The 17,975-nt window shown below is 38.3% G+C and overlaps 1 protein-coding gene across 7 annotated transcripts in view; it reads left to right on the top strand.

The window, feature by feature from the left end:
• LOC135217350 (head-specific guanylate cyclase-like) overlaps nucleotides 1-17,975 on the top strand; it is a 999,777-nt gene that overhangs the window by 881,525 nt on the left and 100,277 nt on the right. For all 7 annotated transcript variants that reach the window (XM_064253180.1, XM_064253181.1, XM_064253184.1 and 4 more), the window contains one exon: nucleotides 11,148-11,236. In XM_064253180.1, the coding sequence (XP_064109250.1) occupies nucleotides 11,148-11,236 (89 nt within the window). The remainder of the gene's footprint in view (nucleotides 1-11,147; nucleotides 11,237-17,975) is intronic.

Raw genomic sequence — 17,975 nt, 5'->3', positions numbered from 1 at the left:
TAAAACAGTTTTGTGGTTAAAGAGGAATTACAAATGAGCCGATAGAATTCCCTGCACAACTTCCGCTGCAAATATTTCGAGTCTTCACTTCCTCATCCTCTCTATTTATGGCCCTATCAACTCTGAACGTTTCCTCGTAAGTCAAGAAGAGTCCGAATAAATGCAGAAGTCTCACGCACCTTCAGCCACTACGTAAGGAGAAATGTTTTTCTTGGTATATTCAAATTTTTCGAAAATACTTACTGATTACAATCTTATCACACGGCAAGCGCAACAATATCCGTAACTGTCATATGAAACACTATCCACAAGAAAAAGGATTCAGACAGTTCCTTTACAAGTGTAAAGTACTTCAGTATAACACCGTAGTTACTCGCATAGGATGGTTTTAAACTGTTGAAATGCCCTGATCAAACATGTTCATAAACCTCTAGCACAAGCAAAAATCCATCACATCATGCCATCCTTGTAAATAACGTTTGAGAAGCAGCTGCATTATTACGTTTGCATTTTGATAGCGCAGCTTGGACGCCAATTGCGACCTCGTCGAACTAAATGTAAACTCTGTCTCCACGAATGGAAAGCCGCTTTTCCTAGAATTCTATAGAGCTCTTCATAAATGAAGTGTAATCCTCATGCATAGCAAAATAATAATAATAATAATAATAATAATAAAAATAATAAAAATAATAAAAATAATAATAATAATAAAAATAAATAAATAAATAAATAAATAAATAAATAAATAAATAAATAAATAAAAGTACATACAGCTACTCTCTTAATAATTATAGATTGGAGACACAAATTTTGTATAAAGTATTTTCAATTCAGCTGTTCCTCTGCTGCTCTTTAAGCCTGATTATTTTTAACATTTCCATGTATTATACTATTGCATTTGAAAGAATTGTTATTCGTTTGTTTGCCACAATTTATGTTTCTCACCTGGAATGCAAGTGTGTTCCGAAACTGCATCAGATTTGAGAAGAGATAAACTGATCAAATTACCAAGAAGGAGAGAAGAAAGATTTCCTTGGTGAATCGTGCAGTTCGGTGAGGTGGGCTCATATCTCACTCGCCTCTTGCCACATCCCCGGTGTTCGATGGGGATGGGATAATGGTTTGGCGTTCAAATCTACAAGGAGAGAGAGAGAGAGAGAGAGAGAGAGAAGATTTGCAGCACAAGCTTGAATTATTTCATGTCAGGACATTGCCGTATACAGCTTAATAAGAAATAACGTTTTGCGTTAATATAACTAATCGCGTTGTCTAATCCATATGACTAGTTCTGGGCCAACTAGTATCTAGAAGAAATTGTTCGCTCAATTAATCATCACTTTACATGTATTGTTTGTTTGTTTGTATGGTGTTTTTACGTTGTATTGAGCCAGTGGTTATTCAGCAACGGGACCAACGGCTTTACGTGACTTCCGAACCACGTCGAGAGGGAACTTCTATCACTACAAATACACATCTCTGACGCCTCAATTGAATGCCCGAGAATCTAACTAGCGGCCACTGAGGTGGTAGTCCAAGACCAAACCGACAACGCCACTGAGGGTCTTTATTTTACCTGCAGAGCACTGGTAAAACGGCAGCAGCGTCTGTCATTTATTTGTCAAGAGCAATGTACAATAACAGTTCCCATACAAAGCCTGTTCAGCTTCCCCTTCCCCTTCCCCTTCCCCACCTCCAGATAAAAGTTCCAGCTTCTTTGCATGAGCAACGAAGCAAAATGAATCACCCTCCGCTACGACTGAGGGACCGTACGTAACTGTCCTTCCCGGAAAACCGAATTTCCTCGCAAGAAAGTGAAATTTGTTTGAATAAGCATCTGGAAAGTAATTTTCTTTTATGCGTAGATGTCTATATGGTAGTGAGTCAAGATGTCGACGGTCTTAATGTCGACATTGCTTATAAATATCAATTGGACCAAGTACCTTAAGCTGCAAAGAAAAGCAAAAGTGGAACAAAACATTACAAAATGAGTGAAGTACAATATGAATATTTAGTTGAAGCATCATGGTAAGAATTCTAAAAATGTTTGAAAGATCCCATACTGGACTTAACCATGCAACGCTGTCAATTGGGAGATATTGCACGCAAAAATTCCAGTACTTTTTCAGTGTTATATACAGCCTCCAACGGTGCTTTTTACCCTTGGTGTTGACTTCAGTATATTTAATGTTCTTTCTCCCAACATCGTTTCCGTGGGACACTTGCACTAATAACATCTCCGTAATTGCTTGTTGTGGACGGAGTTTTCGATGAAAGTATGGTAGAAGTCTATCCAAAATATCATCCGTTTCTTCGTCAAGAGATGATGCCAAAGTGTCGAAACAATCATATACGTCGTCTGGATTTTCGGCGTTTTGAGTACCAACTCTGCAGACCCAATCCTTATACCAGTGGCCTCAGTGGCGTGGTTGGTTTGGTGTTTGCTTCTCACCTTGGTGATCGCGGGTTCGATTCTCGGCCATTCCATTGAGGAGTGAGAGCTGTGTACTTCTGGTGATAGAAGTTCACTCTCGACGTGGTTCGGAAGTCACGTAAAGCCGTTGGTCCCGTTGCTGAACAAAAAAAAACCTCCAAAGACTTATTAAAAAAAAAAAATACAAACATCTAAAGACTTCAACATCTGGGAAACACTTTTTCACGCAGTTGATGGTGAACGTTCGAAGTCTAGCTATACTGAAACTGGGTGCAGGTGATGACTTTTATGCCTGCTGAATATTATGTCATATGTATTCACAATTTTGTGAGTTGTGACACGATACATAAGAGAAATAGGCTTCTTTTTTCATGCATTATGGCGTGTACTGTGTAATGATGTTTTCCTATTAGAGCACAATCGAGGGTGACATCCCAAACCCATCTTCCTTTTTCTTCAAGAAGCTGAAGATTCCTTGAGGTAGAATAAATATTCAGACGTCTTTAGTACTATGAAAATTTTCCACTTCTCGTCGTAACTGTTACATTTTCGTTGCTAGTCACAGAATGGCGTGCTCATTTTACATTAGGACCAAGTGTTTCCTATTCTGGCTGATTTGACGTTTGTAGAGCCTGTTATGCAAAATAGGAAATTGTGCAAAACCTACAGCAAATGTATTTACATAATTTTTATTTCTTTGCAACTTAAAGTATTTGGTACTTTGACATGTAAAAAGTAACGACCATAGACATTTTGTCTACCGACATTTAGTCAATTGATAAAAAAACTGTCTACATTATGACCGTCGATATTTTGGTTGTCAACATTTAGTCTGTCGACATTGCGTCTGCGTACCTGTCTTAAGAGCCTTACGAATTTGTTCCCCAGATTTCCTGGAAAAAGAATTTGAACTAATTCGTAAGCAACTTTCGTCTTTAAAGTATCCTGACCATATAATTGAGAAAGTGATTCACAAAGCAAACGTAATTTTCTACTGACCACCTAAAGACAAGACCAGAGATACACCCAACAATAAAATAAAAATTCCTCACCTGGACAGGATTAAGACGGGGACTCAGACCCTCGGAAAATCTAACCCTTTTACATTTACTTACCCAAACACCTTAGCCAAATCCCTGATTAACGTCCAACAAAAGACATCCCCCAAGGACACAGGGGTTTACGAAATCCCATGCCAGGACTGTGACCATTCTTACATCGGATTTACAGGAAAATCACTTCCCCCGAAACTAATACAACACAAACGGTCAGTTAGGTATGGACAACAGAACTCAGCTATTTTCAACCATAGAATAAACTAAAATTTTTCACGTATAGTTTATAGCAGCAACTGCCGGTACAAGAGTCAAATGATGGAATCGGCCTTAATAAAAGAAAGGCAGGCAATGAACATCTCAAATGGAGCAAGGGATTCAGATGTGATCGACAAGATTTTCATTCAACCAGCGCTTAAGAAGATTAAAGGAAGATTATCAGCGGGGGTGACCTAAATTGGCTTACTTGTGGATGGATCTCTTGGTATAAATACCACCTTTTCTGTAAACTTTTCTCATTCATATACCTGAAGAGGGAGACAGCAGTCTCTGAAATATAGTATTTTTCTCTCTATATTTTGGTGTTTATATGGGCTCTTATTATATATATATCTATATATATATATATATATATATATATATAGATATATATATATATATATGTGTGTGTGTGTGTGTGTGTATATTATATATATATTATATATGTGTATGTGTGTGTGCGTGTGCGTGTGTATGTGTATTCGTAGGTGTATGCTCAAATTGGAGCGAAACTCCTTGTCATTTTTTTTCTAACCGTAAAACAAATTCCATATGTTTTTAAAGCTAAATTAATGAAAATTTAAAACATCTTTGGCATATTGGCTATGAAGATGTCAAGTGTCCATTAAGGAAGTGAATAAAAAAAAAACTGTGGCGAAAACAGGGGTGCATAACATGCAAAGAAATAAATTTCGCCCATTAGAAAATGTGAAACTTCAAAAAACAAAAGATTTTTGACAAAATGCTTTATAGAACAATTATCAGAAAGATGATTTTATTTCAAACCCGACGATTTTGATGTATTATTTCACTTTTATGTGCAAGCAAGAAAGTTAATTTTTTTATCGGCTATTTACCAAGAATACACCCTGTCGCCTAATCTGTTTGCTTCAAAGCTTTCGAACGACGAACGAAGTTATAAACACATTGCATTTTCTAGGTTGCAAGATAAAAGCATTGAAGAAAGGGCGGGGATGAGCTCAAAGCAACGGGAAATGTCAAACAGACAGCCGGTCGTTATTAGGAATTATGAAAAGGAGAGTAACCACATGAGAAATGCAATTTTTCCCCATTAGGTTATTTTAGAATCTTGAACACAACTCGGAATGGGTGTTATTAAGAAGAGAGAGTTCATTCTTTGTAAGACTACTCCATCGCAGTCTGAAGGCTAGCGTTTGATCCCCAGCGTTGTCAGGTCTAGAGAAGAGAGAGTTCATTCTTCGTGAAACTACTCCATCGCACTCTGAAGGCTAGCGTTTGATCCCCAGCGTTGTCAGGTCTAGAGAAGAGAGAGTTCATTCTTCGTGAAACTACTCCATCGCACTCTGAAGGCTAGCGTTTGATCCCCAGCGTTGTCAGGTCTAGAGAAGAGAGTTCATTCTTCGTGAAGCTACTCCATCGCACTCTGAAGGCTAGCGTTTGATCCCCAGCGTTGTCAGGTCTAGAGAAGAGAGAGTTTATTCTTCGTGAAACTACACCATCACACTCTGAAGGCTAGCGTTTGATCCTCAGCGTTGTCAGGTCTAGAGAAACTTCACCTGCCGTGCTGGCACATGAAAGTAAAAAAAAAATGCTTTGAGAGAAAGATATTTTGAAAATTGAATTCGTAATTTTATGAACTGGGTAGTGACTGACTAATGTCTCCCATTTGCATTTTAATTAATTTCTGATGACTGCAAACATTTTAAAGGGCTTAGCGTACTGTCCAAATAAACAATTTATGTTTTCATAATTGTTTTGAATCACGCTAAAAATTTACTTGCAATACCTGCACAACGGAACGGCTGTCGCGAATTAATTTATTTTGTATCATAACTTGAGCATTTGTGGAAAATCATTCTTTTATTAATACAGAAAAATTACAACTCTTCTGTACTTTCAAACTAAATTGCATTCATTATTGCAATGGACAACATTTGTTCAATTTTTTGTATTGTATTCACAACGCCACTCTTTATACAATTGTAATATGAACTGTAAATCTTACAATTCTCTTGATTACAAATGTCTGCAATTTATATCCTGCTAAGATATTCAGTTCCAGCATGAACCACAAGACCTTGTATCCGAGTTCCATTGCAGTGATGTCATTTCGGAGGATGATGATGCTTAGTCCCACATCTACAGATATCCTGGGACACCAACCACCGAATCATCGCCCAAGGTGTGAGCTGCCACTAATTGCATTTCAGCAGACAACATTCTTTTTCATTTTTGAGAGAATCAACTTGGCCAGTGTTGAGAATTGTGCACTCAAGTTATAATAAAATTTTTCTAACGTTATGGTCTGGAATGTTTGTTCGATATTACCCAGAAGTCAATCTCAAAGATAATTCAAGAATGAATATGAGGAGTTTCATGCTTCAGAAGATATCTCTTAATTTTGGGCAATTTCTAGTTAACTCTCGCTTTTCTCTCTTCCTGTTGTATATATATATATATATATATATATATATATATATATATATATATAAGCGAATACCACGGGAAATTGATAGTCAGGAATCCAAGCGCTTTCGTCTTTATTCAGACATCGTCAAGGAGCTACTTGACGATGTCTGAATAAAGACGAAAGCGCGTGGATTCCTGACTATCAATTTCCCGTGGTATTCGCTTATTTATGAAGTCACGTGCATCTACTGTGATTTTTTAAGCATATATATATATATATATGTATATATATATATATATATGTATATATATATATATATATATATATATATATATATATAATAAGACTTGGTATCTTATGGTCGTAGAATTGTGAGCGAGAGAGTAAGCTAGATGATACAGTTGACTGGGGAATTTTATTGGTGACTGAAATTCGGAACAGGACATTTGGGTCAAGTGCTTATTAAGACACTGATATGAGACGAGTTTGATATCAGCTACTTTTTGTGTACATGAACCCAGAGAAGCTTACAGCGGAATTGGTATAGTTGTAATTTTGATGGTATTGGTGGTGTAAAATATTGAAAGTAATTTATTGAGAGTGATTAAAGATTATGACAAAGGCCAAGAGTTCATTAGAATATATAGATTCGGGGGTGATTTGGTTTTGTATGGATGTACGTGCAGTGGTATATCTGCAAGGCTTAAATATATTATATGTAGGCGCAAAGTTGCTGGTAAAAAAAAATCAGCGTGGAACAGAAGTGTTTTATATATATATATATATATATATATATATATATATATATATATATATATATATATATGTATGTGTGTGTGTTTGTGTGTATATATATACATATGCGAAATGTTAGGAATGTCAACCGGTAAAAAGGAGCAGTGATTGTGGATATGAGCAGAGGAAGACCTGAAGCTTTTGATTATTCCCGATTTTCGGAATTTAATGCAAACGTTAATTGTAGGTTTAGATTAGAAAAATGATAGTAGCGGTGTGTGTGCCAAAGTTTTGGAGGAGAGTTGGATTATGTATTGAAGCCAAGTTTGGCAGTGTAATGAATGTTGGTTGATCCAACCCTACAGGATGGAAGTGAAGTGTGGATATTGAATGTAGAAGAGAGAAAGATCGAAATTCCTGAGATGAAATGTTGTTTGCATAGCAATTGCCACATAAAATCTTTTCAATTGGTTTAGCAATGAAATGGTAGGTTGACATGGGGAGTGCATAAGGTGGGAAGGGAAGGAGAGGAAGGAACAGAAAGTGCACAATAGACGAGAAGAGTTACTGGAAAGGAATAGCGCTGACATCAAGCGAGCAAGGGATGGGCTCAAGATAAGAGGTGACTGACAGTGTTGTTAGAATTCGATGTGTTGCTGGTGGACATTCCGTGTTCCGTATGTAGGGGCTGATGCTCAGAGAGTTTTTCCAAAAAGGTTCATCCATATTTTAAAAGTTAAAATATGAATGAATTACTGAGCATTGTCTTGTTCCATTTGAAGCTAACCGATTGTGAGGGAAAAGGCTCAGTGTTGAAAATTCCATATACATTTAACGATAGCCACTTTTCATTCATAGGAAATGGCTCCAGGGAAGAGACAAGATATAGTCACTTCCAAATTCAGTCTTGAGCTGCTGAATCAAGGATGGACTAATCAAGCAGAAACGTTCCCCAACATTTGATGCTTCATTTACAGACGCAAGAAGTTCATCAGCAATGGATGGAACTTTGGTGCACAGACACTGCGCCTTTCATCTCTTTACTATAATCAGCCTCTCTTCCTGGATATAAAGACACTTCCGTTCCAGTGCCTCTCCCTCCCGCTTGACTCATCTCGCACTTTCCTGGTTCCTCGAAATTTCCACATTTACTTTCAGCGAACTTTCGTCTTTTATTCACTGCTTGTGAACTTTCCACATTCTACCACTCTGTGTTTTCCTCTGCACTTCCCGCTCCTTCGGTGTTCTCTGTTCCATATATAACATCTAACCAAGTTTCATCAGTAGCCTCAACTTTTTCTATATATATATATATATATATATATATAAATATATAGTATATATATATATATATATGGATGTATGTATGGATGTATGTATGCATGTATGTATGTTTGTAAATATATATTTGTATGTGTAAGTGCAATAACCTCAATGCCCTCTAGCATTTCTAGAAGTTTTTACACATTATGGGTACGGTCGGTAACATGACCTCTTTCTGATACCAAGGAGGCGGGTTCGAATCCCGCTACTAAAGTCAAAATGTCTTCCTATCTTCTGTTCGGATCTTATGCTTCGTAGTGACTAGAGTACCCTAAATGGGTAAAGTATTCAAGATGTTAGAGGCCATAGTGGTTATCACGATTACATACGTTTCTGGTAAAAATAACCAATATATATATATATATATATATGACTGGTAAAAGTGTTCTGTAACAACAGAATTCCATCTAATAAAAGGAGCCCATAAAAACACCAAAATGTAGAGAGAAAAGTACTATATTTCAGAGACTGCTGTCTCTCTTCAGGTATATGAATGAGAAAAGTTTACAGAAAAGGTGGTATTTATACCAAGAGATTCGTCCACAAGTAAGCCAATTTAGGTCACCCCCGCTGATAATCTTCCTTTAATCTTCTTAAGCGTTGGTTGAATGAACACTGCGTCGACGATGTCCGATGTCCAATTCCCTTTTGAGATGTTCATTACCTGCTTCTCTTTTATTAAGGCCGATTCCATCATTTGACTCTTGTACCGGCAGTTGCTGCTATAAATTACACGTGACATATTCCAGTTTATTCTATGGTTATGTTCATTTATATGGTTGAAAATAGCTGAGTTCTGTTGTCCATACCTAACTGACCGTTTGTGTTGTATTAATCTCTGGGGAAGTGATTTACCTGTAAATCCGATGTAAGATTGGTCACAGTCCTGGCATGGGATCTCATATACCCCAGAGTCTTTGGGTGATGTCTTTTGTTGGACGTTAATCAGGGATTTGGCTAAGGTATTTTTGAATTGAGAAAGCAATTCAAAAAGCAAACGTAATTTTCTACCGACCCCCTAAAGACAAGACCAGAGACACACCCAACAATAAAATAAAAATTCCCCACCTGGAGACGATTAAGAGAGTAACTCACACCCTTGGGAAATCCAACCCTTTTGCATTTACCTACCCAAATACCTTAGCCAAATCCCTGATTAACGTCCAACAAAAGACATCGCCCAAAGACTCTGGGGTATATGAGATCCCATGCCAGGACTGTGACCAATCTTACATCGGATTTACAGGTAAATCACTTCCCCAGAGATTAATACAACACAAACGGTCAGTTAGGTATGGACAACAGAACTCAGCTATTTTCAACCATATAAATGAGCATAACCATAGAATAAACTGGAATATGTCACGTGTAATTTATAGCAGCAACTGCCGGTACAAGAGTCAAATGATGGAATCAGCCTTAATAAAAGAGAAGCAGGTAATGAACATCTCAAAAGGGAATTGGACATCGGACATCGTCGACGCAGTGTTCATTCAACCAACGCTTAAGAAGATTAAAGGAAGATTATCAGCGGGGGTGACCTAATTGGCTTACTTGTGGACGAATCTCTTGGTATAAATACCACCTTTTCTGTAAACTTTTCTCATTCATATACCTGAAGAGAGAGACAGCAGTCTCTGAAATATAGTACTTTTCTCTCTACATTTTGTGTTTTTATGGGCTCCTTTTATTAGATTATATAATATATATAATATAATATATATAATATATAAGTATATATATATATATAGATATATATATATATATATATGTGTGTGTGTGTGTGTGTGTGTGTGTGTGTGTGTGTGTGTATACACTGTTTATTGCTTAAAAATAAATTCGAGCCGCTCTTCTCAGGTGAACGCTAGGGTATAATACTAGAAATGCGTCCTTTGATGAACAGATAACACTTTCTTTTCCTGAAAAATATCATGTTGATTCATATTAACCTCTTTCATTTTCCTACCAAATGTAAGACTCAAGAACAGGCCTCATTTAAATATGGAAATGCCAATGTCTTGCGCTTTCCCCGTACGTTGCAGAAGAGATCCAAAAGGGTAAAATGATTCCCAATAATGTTCCCATTGTGAGACCTGCGTCCATTACCTTTGAGTGCCTTCACAAAAGGTTCCTGGAGGCCGATCATTACCCTAGCCATTAGAACAATGAGAAAGGAGCCACTGAACAGAAAATGCCTCAAACAAAAATTTCACAGTGACTGCACGTGATAAGAATGACAGTAACTACATTATTCCCCGCCCCCCACCCCCCCACCCCAAAAAAAAAGAAATATATTTTCTCATTCTAAAACTGAATTGTAATCTAATTTTTCAGGTTTACAGATGCGCTGGATCTTTGAGCCTTTAGGCAATTTATACCAGGAAATTAAATTGTTCCCAGAGCTTTTTCATAACATGTAATTAGATGGTTTTTTGTTTTTTGAAGAATTCTTATTTCCGCAAACTAGTTTCCTCAAATATCTTTCCTTAAGTTATTCATAATGTTTGTCATTTAATCATGGCTGTTAAGGGAATCGTTTATATATTCCATTTCATTGAACAGGTTGAAACAGCAGGAGTAATGCTTCGGGGAAAATCATCTCTCCTCGTGAAATTCACATCTCATTTGTGGAGGAAGCAGGCTTCCTACAAGTTATAACTTTTTATAGTGAAGTGTAAATGATGTCATACTTGTAAATTGATCGTAAATAAGATGAAAATTTTTTTATATTTTTGACATATTTAGTATTTATTGAATTTTTAAAATTACATAACGGTATATTTCCGGCGTCGATGACCAAAGTTGTTGTGACGCCATGATACATTTTTACATCAACCAATCAATCAATGAATCACTGAACAGGTTGAAACAGCAGAAGGAATGCTTTTGGGGAAAACCATCTCATCTCTCCTCGTGAAATTCACATCTCTCATTTCGATCTTCTTATCTACAGGAGGAAGCTGAGCATCGTGGCGGAGAGCGTCCGTGAATGGGACGACTGGCATCTGGATGACCTCCTCTCCACCCTCATCAGTCAGCTCGGTATGTGAACTGGATTCCTGTTAAGCCAGTGGTTCTCAACCTTTATATGACCACGCCCCTTCTAAGAGTCTGTCCTTCCACGCCCCCCTTGCATATGTTAGTAAAATTCCCTCCCGGACTTGGGGAAAAAAAAGAGAGAAAAGAAAGGGGTTTCAAGGGATAGAGAGGGAGGTCAATAATTACAAAACATTGTACGCGCAACGAGCCCAACTAGAGTAGTAGACTCGAGGAAAGTCACGTTATGAGGCGATACTTTTGCATTTTTTCTAAACTTCTGAATATGAGTTCCTCACTCGTTAAGAGAATAACAAATATAATTAGATAATTTTTTTTACCTATTTTTCCCTAGGGCTCGCGCCTCCCCTGGAAATTGCTGATGCTCCCCTAGGGGGGCGCGCCCCCAAGTTAAGAACCACTGTGTTCAGTGCTTTATCAGATTCATTAGTTAAGACAATTGTTTATCTTGCCCCGGCAACACACGCACGCGAATATCCCGCAAAAGACGCACACTTTTGCCAAATACTGACTCCAAACAAACGATTCAGGCGAGTATGGTGTCTTTGGTAATGACGTTTTTAATGTCGGGTATTTCTTTGTGAAGGTTCGGTAGTTATTTTAATGCCTCGGCTGATGGGACGGTACACGGAAGTCCTTATCTAGTGAAGTCGAAAAGAGAAAGTCGAAAGAAAGAAGCCGAATGAGCGAGGTTTAATCCAGTCTCAAAAGACCGAAAAGAGAAGAATAGAAAATCGAAACTGTAAAACTCCCAAAGGTTAGAAGTGGCTGGAAAGGGTGATTGACCTCCACAAAGGGATTATGGGAACGGCCTGTTTGTCGGGTGCTATGAGGTTACTTAAGAAGAGGAACTACCAGCAGAGCACCTGTAGTATCAACAGAAAAGGCGCTAAGAGCAAGCATCTGGAGACAAGAAAAAGATCTTCACCTAAATTAATTTTGATCGGTCCTAAATATGCAGACATGAAAGAGATATTATTATTATTATTATTATTATTATTATTATTATGATTATTATTATTTTTTGTCTATCACAGTCCTCCAATTCGACTGGGTGGTATTTTATAGTGTGGGGTTCCGGGTTGCATCCTGCCTCCTTAGGAGTCCATCACTTTTCTTACTATGTGCGCCGTTTCTAGAATCACACTCTTCTGCATGAGTCCTGGAGCTACTTTAGCCTCTAGTTTTTCTAGATTCCTTTTCAGGGATCTTGGGATCGGGCCTAGTGCTCCTATGATTATGGGTACAATTTCCACTGGCATATCCCATATCCTTCTTATTTCTATTTTCAGATCTTGATACTTATCCATTTTTTCCCTTTCTTTCTCTTCGACTCTGGTGTCCCATGGTATTGCGACATCAATGAGTGATACTTTCTTCTTGACTTTGTCAATCAACGTCACGTCTGGTCTATTTGCACGTATCACCCTATCTGTTCTGATACCATAGTCCCAGAGGATCTTTGCCTGATCGTTTTCTATCACTCCCTCAGGTTGGTGCTCGTTCCACATATTACTACAAGGTAGCTGATGCTTCTTGCACAGGGTCCAGTGGAGGGCTTTTGCCACTGAATCATGCCTCTTTTTGTACTGGTTCTGTGCAAGTGCCGGGCATTCACTTGCTATGTGGGTTATGGTTTCATTTTTCGAATTGCACTTCCTACATATGGGAGAGATGTTATTTCCGTCTATCGTTCTTTGAACATATCTGGTTCTTAGGGCCTGATCTTGTGCCGCTGTTATCATTCCTTCAGTTTCCTTCTTTAGCTCTCCCCTCTGTAGCCATTGCCATGTGTCATCGCTGGCTAGTTCTTTAGTCTGTCTCATGTATTGTCCGTGCATTGGTTTGTTGTGCCAGTCCTCTGTTCTGTTTGTCATTCTCCTGTCTCTGTATATTTCTGAGTCTTCGTCTACTTTTATTAGTCCTTCTTCCCATGCAATCTTTAGCCACTCGTCTTCACTGGTTTTCAGATATTGCCCCAGTGGTCTGTTCTCAATGTTGACGCAGTCCTCTATACTTAGTAGTCCTCTCCCTCCTTCCTTTCGTGTTATGTATAGTCTGTCCATATTTGCTCTTGGGTGTAGTGCTTTGTGTATTGTCATATGTTTCCTGGTTTTCTGATCTATGCTGCGGAGTTCTGCCTTCGTCCATTCCACTATTCCTGCGCTGTATCTGATTACTGGCACTGCCCATGTGTTTATGGCTTTTATCATATTTCCGGCGTTGAGTTTTGACTTGAGTATCGCCTTGAGTCTCTGCATATATTCTTTCCTGATCGTGTCCTTCATCTCTTGGTGTTTTATATCACCTCCTTCCATTATTCCCAGGTATTTGTATCCAGTCTCATCTATGTGTTTAATGTTGCTCCCATCTGGTAGTTTTATCCCTTCAGCTCTCGTTACTTTGCCTTTTTGTATGTTGACTAAGGCGCATTTTTCTATTCCAAACTCCATCCTGATGTCCCCAGATACAATCCTTACAGTCTGGATTAGGGTATCTATTTCCTTGATGCTTTTACCATACAGTTTGATGTCGTCCATGAACATCAGATGGTTGATTTTGTTGCCTCTTTTCTTGAGCTGGTACCCGGCATCCATCATCTGTAGTACTTTTGTCATGGGAATCATGGCTACTAAGAAGAGTAGTGGGGACAGTGAGTTGCCCTGGAAGATCCCTCTCCTGATATTAACCTCTGCTAGTCTTATTCCAGAGCTTGTAAGTATTGTATTCCAGTTGGGCATTGTATTTTTGAGGAAGCTGATGGTGTTTTCAGGCATTCTATTAGCCATGTGTGTGGTATCATGTCGAAGGCTTTCTTATAGTCTATCCATGCCATGCTTAGGTTGGTTTTACTTCTCCTACTGTTCTTCATTACCATTTTTTCTATCAGGAGCTGGTCTTTTGTGCCCTACACTTCCTTCTGCAGCCTTTCTGTTGGTGGGGGATGGTGTTTGTCTCCTCTAGGTAGTTGTATAGCCTTTCACTGATGACACCTGCTAGTAACATCCACATTATTGGTAGGCAGGTGATAGGCCTGTAGTTACTGGCTATATTTCCCTTACTTTTGTCTTTTTGTACTAAGGATGTTCTTCCTGTGGTCATCCATTTGGGTGCATGGTGATTTGCGAGACAATGCTGGAGTTGTTCTGCTATTATTATTATTATTATTATTATTATTGTTATTATTATTTATGGACCCTATTCAAATGTAACGAGCCCACACATTTGACTTGAAATTCCAGCTTCCAACGAATATGGTGCTCATTACGAAAAGGTAAAGGAAGTAAAGGGTAATACATGAAGAAGAGATCCAACTTATTAAAAAAAGAAATTAATTTAATAAATAGATAAAAATGTATTAAATGCAAGACGAATGAGATTAGTTTTCACGCTGAAGAAGGATAAACCCGACGGCATCCAAATAAAATTGGTAGTTTTTCAGAAGCATATTTTGCAGTTCGAGCTATGAAATTCTTCAAGATATGTTTGAAGTGATGTGAATGCCCATAACAAAAAATATAAATACGGCAACAAATAGAGAAATAGACTGAAATTGTATTTTCATACTAAGTGAACTTTGGTCAGCTAAAGGATGTCCGTTGAGACAAGATCATAGTAATATATGTGAAGAGCAAATTAAGGTTACTTTCAACAAGACAGGATGTAGTCTGAGGAAGGTCACTGGTAAAGAGAAGAACGTATAAGAAAATAGAAGAGCTCCTGAAGATCTAGCAAGGAACTAATGTTAAACATTCAACCTTATAAACATGATATAACTAAGTAGAAATAAGATCAGAAGCAAAGATATATCACGCAGTCTGGTTAACAGAAACTTTTAGCAGACTTTGCCAAATGCTTCAAGTATATCTTATTTTTACCAGACCACTGAGCTGATTAACAGCTGGCCCGAAGGATTAGATATTTTACGTGACTAGGAACCAATTGGTTACCTAGCAACGGGACCTACAGCTTATTGTGGGATCCGAACCACATTTTATCGAGAAATTAATTTCTATCACCAGAAATAAATTCGGACCACCAGATTGGTAGGCGAGCGCGAAATGCACTCGGCCAAAGTGGAACTGCCAAATGCTCCAAAGAACCTGGCCATCCATGCATCATTAATATAGGGAAGATCTCTGAGGAATTTCAAGATGGGAAGCCTAGCAGTTGACGCGAAAGAAGAGAGTGGAATTTACCTATTCTGCAACACTTAGAGTGCTGCATCATTGTTTCCTCTGCTACTTTAATTTGAAGGAACTCGCAACATGGTCGTAGTCTGTGGACTTGAGCCAGTCTCTTATACCTTGCTTGTTCTCTACCGGTACACTTTCACAAGATTAATAGTGATCTCAAGTTACAAGAATTAAAGAAAAAAGAAACATGAAGAACTCCAAGGATGCGAGAGAGACGAGTAAGAGAATCTGGTGCGTTTGGAGTTTGAGAGAATCAACTGAGAAATGAGAGAGAAAGAGTGTCTTTTCTCAGCAGGAACCGGAGTTTCAGATCTGTCGGTACAAAACGAGATTACAGCAGTTGGATTTACGCTGCTGAGCGCTTAGCTTGTTCGGTAGGACAAGATCAGTACAATAGATTTCCTCTTTGTACGGTATGTACGTTCCTTATTTCCTACAAAATTTAGAAGAGACATGAACGTGCAGCCGGTGGCGTCATTTCAGAATTTTCTGTGTGTGTGTTGGGGGAAGGTTATATTTGGCAAATGTTTAAAATGTATAGTATAGGTGGGGTGGCGAGCGAAGCAAGTCCTATCACCAGGAGTAAGGCTGTATACTGTAAGGTGCGCCTGAGAATGTTTTGGAAATTTGTACGCATTTTGAAGCCATATAAGAGATGTATTGAGTTAATAAAAGTAGCAAACAGGTGTGCCACATCCACCCACATTATATGTATATATATGTGTGTGTGTGTGTGTGTGTGCATGTATGTAGAGAGAGAGAGAGAGAGAGAGAGAGAGAATTTTGCTTTGTTGTTATTATTATTATTATTGTTGCTATATCAAAGGTTAGGGGGGGGGGGGGGGTCAGTGTCTTGAAGGGCACAATGACGCCCTTGTTGCAGCATAAGAATAAACTGGAACGTCTGATGTGTGGGAATCCTTATTTGGATCATGGATGGGCAGAAATAAAAACGGCCAAACTGCATCACAGAAAAAATGAAGTTTTAATCGGAATCTTAACCTCACCACCAAGGCGGAATAAGGACAGACTGATAAGCCTTAGAGCAATAAACACCACGTGAAAAGTCGAGGTGATATAATCTTGAATCAGTCTTCCTGAGGCTCTCACAGTACTGTAGTTTGTGCTCTTTGGAAGACTGTGATCAGGAGAAGGAAAGACGTAGGGTGCAAATATGAGAGTGATACCAGGATCATGTGAAGTTATACATCATTTGAAGTTTTAGAGATTAAGGCAAGATAATTAATTCTAGTCCCATATTCATGACAACCAGGAGCATTTGTCTGGTGAATTCCTCATTGTTTATCAAGATAGCAACAGAGCAACTAAGATTCAAAGCTTCCTTACCTCCGACGTCATTATTGCTAGAGTAACGTTACAGACCCCAACGTCTAAACCAAATATGCAACCAATTTTTTTTTTTCTTTTTTAATATCGAGAGGATTCGGGGGAAAATGTAGTACAAGGTTTTAGAGAGGAGGCGGGATTATGGATTGACTGGATGTTCTCACGCAGCCCAGGAAGATATGGAATTAAGAAATTTTTTATTTCATCGTGTCAGTATTTCTGGGTGGAGACGTAAGTTTGCATGAAATAAGAATGTTTTTTTTTTTAATGTCACAAGAGATTTTTAGAACTAATGTCCATTTCCAAAAATAATTTTTAGCAAGTATATACTGTAAAAAGATAAAGATCTCCTATTTTAATCTCTCCAAAGAAATAGATCTTACGAGTGCAATGTGAAACAATATGAGTAGGATTTCTTGCTACTGCTACTTGCTTTCAGCAGCTTAATCATAGTTTCTTAATTGAGCGGTGACCCATCCATCTGCGTGGAGCGTCTCATCATCCTCTCAGTGCTAAATGCATTACCTTATCCTGATTAGCCATCCAAAGAGTCCAGATACTTCTCCAGCTCCTAATTTGGCCAAGAGCTGCGTCATGACGATACGAGCGCCCTTTCCAAGAAGGGAAAAATCACTAATTACGCTGAACACCATTTCATTTCCCTCCCTCAATAAAACTCCGCCTTCTTTTTTCGCTCCGCCGTCGAAAAGATTCGTGCGCATTGCTTAATTAATTAGACGGAAATTTGTGATTTCTTAAAATGACGCTTGAAATTTGGAGTCAGAATGAATCAAGGGACCAGAGAAAGATTTTGCATACATTTTTGCATAGCTTCCAGCAAATGCAGTTGGAAATCGCCCTGAATTTGAATAAGAATTCTTCAGAACTAAATATCTCACCAATTTCTTATTACATTAGGGATCACCAGGCTCTCGTCATCCACAGATAAGGACTCCTACTTGGGATGTTTCCCCTCAGGTTTCGCGGTTATTTCTGTCTGTGAAGCGAAGAGGATGAAAATCTGATGGAATTTTTTCCATGTCTAAAATCATTGATGAAAATCTACGTCATATTCAATCGGTTTCATAGAAATGTCTAAGCATTGCGTTCCTCATACAAATAAGTCAGTTGGGCTTGTATATAAATATCAAATGTGACAGTTTTTGCCGTCATTTTTAGAA

This window comes from Macrobrachium nipponense, chromosome 7 (assembly GCF_015104395.2).
Source record: "Macrobrachium nipponense isolate FS-2020 chromosome 7, ASM1510439v2, whole genome shotgun sequence".
NCBI classification, from domain to species: Eukaryota; Metazoa; Arthropoda; class Malacostraca; order Decapoda; family Palaemonidae; genus Macrobrachium; species Macrobrachium nipponense.
The sequence above is the reverse complement of the archived record's forward strand: the minus strand, read 5'-3'. Positions and strand labels throughout refer to the sequence as shown.